At 59.0% G+C, this 8,489-nt stretch overlaps 2 protein-coding genes across 2 annotated transcripts in view; both read left to right on the forward strand.

Moving 5' to 3' along the window:
- ZNF414 (zinc finger protein 414) overlaps nt 1–1,401 on the forward strand; it is a 4,236-nt gene extending 2,835 nt beyond the window's left edge. Inside the window, exons 5-6 of the mRNA XM_045290300.1 lie at nt 26–205; nt 293–1,401. Coding sequence (XP_045146235.1) covers nt 26–205; nt 293–369 — 257 coding nt within the window. The 3' untranslated portion in view covers nt 370–1,401. The remainder of the gene's footprint in view (nt 1–25; nt 206–292) is intronic.
- A 6,397-nt stretch (nt 1,402–7,798) lies between these two features.
- Nucleotides 7,799–8,489, forward strand: part of PRAM1 (PML-RARA regulated adaptor molecule 1) — a 6,449-nt gene continuing 5,758 nt past the window's right edge. Inside the window, exons 1-2 of the mRNA XM_013008502.2 lie at nt 7,799–7,804; nt 7,920–8,458. Of these exons, the coding sequence (XP_012863956.1) occupies nt 7,799–7,804; nt 7,920–8,458 (545 nt within the window). The remainder of the gene's footprint in view (nt 7,805–7,919; nt 8,459–8,489) is intronic.

The raw sequence follows: 8,489 nt of genomic DNA on the forward strand, positions 1-8,489 counted from the left end.
CCGGGCGGCGACTCCAGACTGACAGCGCGCCGGCCCGCAGGGCACGCGGCCCCAAGCCGCATTGTGTGGGAGCACACGCGGGGCCGCTACTCTTGCATGCAGTGCGCCTTCTCCACGGCCTCGCGGCCCGCCATGACGCTGCACCTGGAGGACCACCGCCCCGCAGCCCCCGCGCCCGGGCCGCCCCGTCCCGGCGGGCCGGCGGGTAAGGCCTGGGACCGCGCGCACGGGGAGGGCGCGGGCGCGGGGCCACTAGTGGAGGCTCAGGAGCCCCCTCCTCTTCTTGCCCCAGAGCCGGCCCTGTTTGCACCCAAAGTGTCGCCGCCACGGTCGTCTGAGGGTGACAGTCCGGTTTTCTTGCCTCTCTGAGCCGGGCCGCACTGGGGGAAGAGAGGCCTTGGGTAGTTTTGTAACCGGAGGGACAATAAAGGAACCGCTATGAGCCGGCCAGTGTGCGGGTCCCTTGCCCCTCTGGTTCCAGCAAACCTGACTAGCGGTCCTGGGCTCTCACAGCCAGCGATGGAGGAAGGGGCGCTGTGAGCACAGATAGAACCGTCCCTTACTTCCCACCGCCAGTTACCAGTCACATCAAGGTCGAGACAGGCTTGTGTCCAGTGCTGCCTGGTGGCCAGCATCTCGTGCCCAGACCCACCACGTCCAGAAACCAGGCAGGAGAGGAGTTTCCTGTCTTACTTGCAAACCAGCCCCAGGAGTTGGGACAGGCTAGGAGGCTGGGCGTAGAGAGTGTCAGGTCTGCCACCCAGGTCCAAGGCCCATGCTCCGGAGTACTCTGGTGGTCAGTGGGTGGTACAGTCACCAGAGGCCGGGGCTTCAGCCCACCTTCCTCTTCACTGCCCTGCGTGACGTCACTCTCCCTTAGAAGTTCCCTTCTCCAACCCAAGCTCTTCGAAGGCATGAGGTTGGCCAGCCGGGTCCAGGGGGCCTAGCCTTTACGGAAACCTCAGTGAGTCAGGACAGCCGGGCCTGGGCCTGGGCCTGTGCACAGGGCACTCTCTCACATCCCTTTCCCACCGCCTTCCTTCCTCAGTCTGGGACCACAGCTTGCTTCTGCCAAAGACAAAATGGGGCCCTCCCCTGTGCATGGCGGCCCACACCCTCCTCCCGGTGAAAACCCTGCTCTCCAAGGTCCCCATCCTGGACCTCTGCATTAGGGCCCACACTCCCCCTGCCCCTGCTCTACATCACCCTGGGCCATAGCCACCTGGGTTCAGAAAGATCCCAAAACCTCCACAGCCCATCGCCTTTCTCCTCCCCTAGGCCTGCCTTCACCCCATCTTCACCTCCTCATCCTCAGGGTCTGCAGCCAGCATGGCCCCTCCAGTTAAACCCCGACCCTGACCATGCCACAGCTTGCTTGTCCCCCTCACTGCCTTCCCCACCCCTTCCCCGAGGTTCAGCCTTGGCCTTGGAGTCTGTTGAAGCCAGTCAGTCAGACCAGTGGCACCTCTAGGTCCCCTCCAGGGCAATCCTTGCTCAGCTCCAGCTGTGGGCACATCAGGGATCTCTGGGGCTGGGGGAAGACTCCACCTCCACCTGTCAGCTGGGAGGGAGTCTGGGAGACCACCACCAAGTGATTGACCTGCTTCAGCTGACAGTCCCAAAAGCCCAGGCAGGAGGACTTAGATGCCTGTACCCTATTCTGCGTGCAATGTTACCCAGAGCCAGCACTGCCCTGCCACCGCTTGTGGGAAACCCCCAAATATGCCTCTAGCCTGAATTCTCCCTCTCTGTAAGGGAGCCCTGGTGGCACAGCCTTTGGGCCGACTGCCACAGCATCTGTAGTTCAAAACCACCAGCCACTTCGCAGGAGGAAAACGACCCTATCTGCTCCCATAAAGATTGGCAGCCGCCTCGGAGGGCCGGAGGGGCAGTTGTCTCCTGTCCTACCTGGTGGCTAGGAGTCAAAATTGACTTCATAACAGTGAGTCCAAGTGATAAGCTGTCCCAGACCCGCTCCAAGGGGCCAAGGCCCCTGTCAAGTTGACATGGACTAACGGAGCGCCCGGAGCAACCGCAGAACTGGCTTCCATAGGGTTCTCTTGGCTGTGATCTTTTAATGTTGCTGTTTTAACTTTATTGTAAATGAAGGGAAGGTTTACAGAGCAGATCCTCAGTTTCCCATTCCCTGTACATCCCTGTCCCCTGCGCGTCCCATCATTTCCCTTCTTCCTGGTGTCTCCTTTTCCCAGTGGCCCTCCTTTCTGCTGAACTTTGGGCAGATGCTGCCTTTTTGATCTTAAAGAGTTCATTATTCTAACACGGGGTTGAGCTCTGTTCCACATCTGAAGGATGACCAAGAGTCTCAGGGTCCATCGGTCTATCTGACCAACCGGTCTAGTTTTTCTTGTGGTTTTGCCTTCTCTCCCTCACTACCAGGATTTTCTCATGGGGTGCCTTTCAGAGCAGGCGGGCTTGGTAGCTGGGCACCATCTAGTTCTTCTTGGTCTCAGAATTGTAGAGGCTCATGTTTGCCTAGACAAACTACGTGGGGGTACCCCCTCCCCAAAATAACCACCAGAATTGCGCTGGGTGGAGTAGTACTTTCTTAGCATGCATTTTTCCTGCTAAGCAAGCATCAAGCAACTCACTTTTGAGTTAGTGCATCCAGTGGCATCACCTGGGAAGGTTCTCTCTGGTCACAATAAATTTTTGCATCAAAGCAATTTTTCCTCAAACCTGTTTTTTTGTGTGTGAAGGCCGATTTAAGAGAACAGCGTGTGGTTGTGAAATTTAGTTTCCTGCTCAGGAAGAATGCCTCAGAAACTGTTAGGATGTTGAACACAACTTACAAGGACAGCACTATGTGAAAAACTGAAGTGTACAAGTGGTTTTCTTGTTTCAAAAAAATGTCAGTTGATGACAAACCTCATTCTGGACGTCCATCAACTTCCCAAATGGACAAAAATGTCGACTCCTAGTGCATTTGGGGTTCGTTCCACCAGGCCAGGCTGTTAATCAAGCTTTTTATTTAGAGGTTCTGGAAAGATTGCCTAACAGTGTGCCACACAAAAGGCCTGATTTGTCAGGGGACTAGTTTTGCCACCAGGACAATGCACCTGCTCACGCAGGCATCTCAGTGCTGCTAGGTTTGGGCAAAAAACAGCATGCCTCTCTTGCCCCACTCACCTGACACCTCACCTTGATCCATGCGACTTCTTTCTGTGTCTGCAAATGAAAAGGGACATGAGAGGACAGCAATTTGATGAGGTGAAGAAAAAAACAAGGGAGGTGCTGTCAGCCATCCAAACAGATGAGTTTGAAAAATGTGTCCAAAAAAGAAAAAAATTTAAAGAAAAACAGAAAAATGTGTCCAGGAGTGGAATAGCAAATTTGACCAATGTATTAAGTGTCATGGAGAGTACTTTGAAGATGATCAGGTTGTTCTGTAGAAAAAAGAAATTTTTCATGCATAGCTTTTGGGGGGGAAAGTTCCAGTTTCTTGGGGTATCCCTGGTATTTCCATGTGTGTTTCTCCTTCCATCATGCTTCTTCCCTCCAGGTGGGCAGGGAAAGACCAATAGTTGCACCTGAGATGGGGGCTCACAATCTTTTAAGACCCTAATTGTTAGTCACTGAAGTAGGATGTAGAACATTCTCTGTGAACTGTTTAGCCGGTTCAGCCGGTTCACCTTGGCCCCCAAGGCTCTGGTCCTGATCTCCCAGGCTGAGTAACGCATTCCCTCGAAATGTTCGGTTACATCTAAGACATTTTCATAACTGCCCCAGGCAGCCTCCAGCACATTGATGAACGTATTGCAGCAAAGGTGAATACCCATTTGACTCTCTTCTCAAAAGTCATATATATTTGTGAGTGTGCCCCCGCCCTCCCTGTCTGGGCTGTTGTCTTTATGGAAGCAGGTTGCCAGGCCTCTCCTGTGGCACTGCCACAGGGGAGGTTTGAGGGCCAGCCATTTGTGCCACCAGCCCTGGTACATGATGTTAGTGCCGTAGAGTTGATCCTGACTCCACAACTCCAAGACAGTGAACCTGCCTCCTGCCTGGCTCCTTTCCCTGAAGAGGTGGGTTCGAACCACCGACCCATCGTCGCAAGTGGAACGCCTCACTAGGGTTTCTGAGGTGCTACATCTTCACGGGAGCAGCCAGCCTCGTTTTGCTCCCACACAGCGCACCTGGTGGATTTGAACCATTAACCTTACAGGAAGCAATCCAATGTTACCAGGCCGCACCACCAGGGCCAAACAACACCCAACTCCAGGCCATGCCGTGGTCCATCTGGAGAGGTCCTTCCAGAGACCCAGAACCTAGGTCCAGGTCCCTCCTCTAGCCTGTCACCCATGAGGAGGGGACGGCTCCCAGCCACCTTCTAGAACAAGCTGGAACTGGGCCCCAAGCCTCCACTGTCCACACCCAAAGCCACATCCTACCTCAGCCCTGACTGCTCAGAGAAGCCACCCAACCGCTGCCGCTTCCTTCAGCGAAGCCCCCAACTCGAGCGCCCGGCTCCACCCAGCAGGAGCCGCCCACAGTCTGTAGGCGGAGACAGGGAGTGTCTAGCACGCCCACCTTTAACACGTGGCCCCGCTGGGGGGTGGGAGCCAGGGTGGTGGCAGGTTGACCGGAAACTTCAGGCAGAGCCCGCAAACCTCTTCGCGCAGCTCCTCTAGCCCGAAGCCCGCCCGCTTAGAATACTCTCACCTGCGCTGACCGCAGGGAGGTAGAAGCTCTGGGGCGCGTGTTCCCAGCCTGGCCCCCTAACCCCTCGTTTAGTCTCCCCGACCTCAGGATCGCCCTCACTCCGAGGCGGCCCACGTGTGTGTGGTTGGGGGCTTCCCGGCCCCCACCCTCCGCAGGCTCAGACCCCGGCTGGCCCGCAGAGCTCGGGGCCCCGCGCCACCGCGAAGCCCTGCTCCCCAAGGCGCCCTGCCGTCCCCTCTTCGGCGGGTTCGCCGCCCCGTTGCCCCAGGTGCAGCCGCGGCCGTGCTGCCCGCTCGCAGGCCGCTCAGGCCCAACGGCACCGCGGAGGCGCCGGGGAGTGGGGGGCGCGCCTCCTGGCGGCCTTGCCGGGGCCTGCACCCGTCGCCGCCGGAGGCGCCAGGGGTCCCCAGCTGCCCCTTTGCTGGCAAGCCTCCGGCCTACTCTGGACTATGGATCATGCCTTCTTTTATTCCCGCATCCCCTCGTTCACCCCGCTCCGTGCAGTGCTCTTGCGACCAGCCTCCCCCCACCCCACGCAGGGCTGGACACCCGGGGGGCCAACACCCCGGAAGTGGCCCGTCCCTTCTGCACCCTGCTCCTTCAAATACCCCGCGTGTTTTCCTGTTCCCGCCCCTCGCGGTGGGCGGTGTCTGTGAGCAGCGGCCGCCCCATCCCCTACCCCGGGGCTTATATCTGGGTGGGAATCTGCATCCGGACGAGGTTTCTGACGCTTCTCAATGCACTCAGACCGCCGCTAGCTGGTGGTGCAATCAGTTAAGCACCTGACTTCTCGCCTATCGGTGGGCAATTCAAACTTGCTCAGAGACACCGCAGACGAAGGGCCTGGTGACCTGGTTCCAAAAAGCCACAGCTTTGGAAGCCCCATGGGGACAGTGTTGCTCTGCACGCCTGGGGTGGCCAGGAGTCGGAATCCACTGCATAGCAACTACTCACCTAAACGCAGTGGTTTGAAACCCACTCCAGCAGTGCCGCGGAGGAAAGGTCTGGCCACCCGAATTTCTGAAGCTTGTAACCAAAAAGGCCAATGGGGCAGCCCTGCTCTGCACATGGGGGGAGGGGCAGGGGCGAAAGTAAGTAGCAACTGGGGTCACACCCAAACCAACAGTGTCAGAATGCATGAGGGGTTCTCTCTGTCCATTCCTCAGGTGACTCCAAGGTGCCAGGATTCCCCCTGCCCCACATGCCACGCCCCCTCCCCTTGCCCCACTCGACGGGGAAGTCTGGCCCTGAGCTGGGTTGGCAGAAGACGGGGGAGGGGGGAGGTGATGAAATGCGGAAGGCCAGTGAGGCAAGAAGGGGAGCAGTGCCCCTCCCCCCAGTGCCCCACCTCTTTCCAGGGTCTGGGGCACCTCGGCAGCCACTGAGCCCCATGCCCAGTGGTGGCCCTCGCCTGCCCCGGACGCCTTGTTCCCTCATCTAGACTCAGCCCTGCCCCACAGAGGTGAACAGCAGAGCCAAGTTGGGGACCCTGCGGGGCACGCACTACCGTGTAGCACGCGGAAATCGGACAGGAATCGGGGACAGAAGTGCCTGCCGGATCTGAGGACAGGTTGGGGCGTCCCCACCTCCTTTCCTTCCTCCTCAGCCCTTCCCTACAGTCCCTATAGCCCCCACCCCCAGAGCAGAAGCTGCGACCATTTCCTGCAGGCATCCATCAGCCTGGCCTGGGTCTTCACGCCTCGAGCCACCCGCCATCATGGTGAGTCCCCAACCCCAGGAGGGTCCTGCACCTGCCAGAGTGTGGGGTGTGGTGTGGTGGGGTGTCAGCACGTCCAGGAGTGGGGAGCCCTGGGCAAGGCCCACGAAGGGCACCCATCTGGGAAGCAGCCGGGCACGGACCATTCGGGCTATGAATACAAGGGGTGGGGGGTCTGCCCCACCCCCCAGGTCCGCATGAGGTCTGGCTGAGAGCAGGGACTTCCTCTGGGGTGGCAAAGTGGGTCATACGGTGTCACCTCCCCTCCCCGTCTCTCTGTCACCCAGTCATGACCTACTTATAGGACCTGTGGTCACTCAGGAACCTTGGCCTTGGCCTGCCCAGTTGTAAAGATGGAGGGGGCGGGCAGCGCCCGGCCACCTCTGGCTTCCCAAGGAGGAAGGAGGCTCAAACAACAGCAGCCCACAGCTGAGTCTTAGCTATGCCTCCACTACCCCCCCACCCCCCACCCCACCACCCCTGTCTTCCTGGCCACTTCTGACACCGGCCGACCCTCCCATGGCACTCTCTGCTGGGTTTGCCAATTCACCGCAGTGGCCACTCAGGCAGGACTCACAATGATGAAGCTGTAGTCGGAAAGTTACCAGGTGACAATTCCACACCAGGAATGCTCAGGATATCGCCAGCACAACCTCTTCTCACTCAGGCCCGCAGGCAGGCCTCTCTCTGGTGCTTGGCCTCTGCTCTGCTCGGGCAATATTACATGGCTCATGTCACACTGCCGAGAAGTGCCCAAAGGGCGCCAGTTTCCACCACAAGCCTCAGCCAGAAGGCACTCTGGACTTGAGCTCCGGGTGGGTCAGCAAGCCTAGCTCCCCCAGTGAAGTGCCTGGAGGCACCCTGCTGCACAGGCAGCCTCCCACCAAGTCAGCCTCCCTCTTGCGAAGCCTGCCACCCACTCTGTGGGGTGCGCTTGATGGTGCTGCTGCCACTGCCTCTGGTGTCCCGCCTCTTGCCCCCTGCCTGGATCACGGAGGGGACCTCCAGGGACCAAAAGACACGCATCGCGCCTTGCTTTTCTCTCTTGGATGGTAGCAAGATCCCCCGTTCCCGCTTTGAGGGGGCTCATTTTAAACCCAGCAGTTGACAGAACCAGCCAAGAGAGCCCCATGGTAGAATTCCATAGGTCTCATTTGCATGGCCCCACCCTTGTCATTTGGTGAGCGTTACAGAGACTCTGGCTAGAAGGGTGCCTGCTGTCATCGCCGCTGGACCGTAGAGGCATGTGGGACCAGGGGAGGGTGCTGGTGTCCGACCACCACCTGGCTGCTGTCTTGTGACATGAGCTGGGTGCCTACACTTGCTGCAAACATGTCCCTCCTGTGCATCTGTGACAATGGACAGGAGCTGGGGCTGGGGAATGGGTGGGGGTGGGTAGTGGTCATGGTGGTGGGTGTTCTTGGGACAGTGTCTGTGTGTCCACAGCCCTCGGGCACGAGGCCCCCCCCTACCCCCCCACCACCACCACCCCCCGCCCGCCCCTGACTGGCTGTATGCCCTACAGGACGGCCACCAGGATTTCCGGAGCCTCCAAGCCAAGTTCCGGATCTCCCAGGCAGAGCCCAGCGAGTTCCCCAAGAAAGCTTTGAAGCCCGAGACCCACAAACTGTCCAAGAAGTTCCCGCCGCCTGAGCCAGGCGAGCAGCCCGGGAAGGCCCTGCAGCCCGAGGCCAGCTCCTCCCCCATGCCACCCTCAGAACCCAAGTTTGGGGGGTTCCCCAGGAAGCTCTGGCCACCTGAGGGCAGCGAAGCCACAGTGAAACCCCTGCAGCCTGAGCTCGGGGGAACCCCTCTTAAGAAGCCTCTCCAACCTGAGTTCAAGGGGACCCTTCCCAAGAAACCCCCACAGTCTGAGTTTGAGGGGACCCTTCCCAAGAAGCCCCCACAGACTGAGTTCAGCATGCACCCCCAGAAACCCCCACAACCTGAGTTCGGGGGGACCCTTCCCAAGAAGCCCCCGCAGCCTGAGTTTGGGGGGATCCTTCCCAAGAAGCCCCCACAGCCTGAGTTCGGCATGCACCCCCCGAAATCCCCACAGCCTGAGTTCGGGGGGACCTTTCCCAAGAAGCCCCCA

Source organism: Echinops telfairi, unplaced genomic scaffold (assembly GCF_000313985.2).
Source record: "Echinops telfairi isolate 266 unplaced genomic scaffold, ASM31398v2 ScPeMD7_36;HRSCAF=134, whole genome shotgun sequence".
NCBI classification, from domain to species: domain Eukaryota; kingdom Metazoa; phylum Chordata; class Mammalia; order Afrosoricida; family Tenrecidae; genus Echinops; species Echinops telfairi.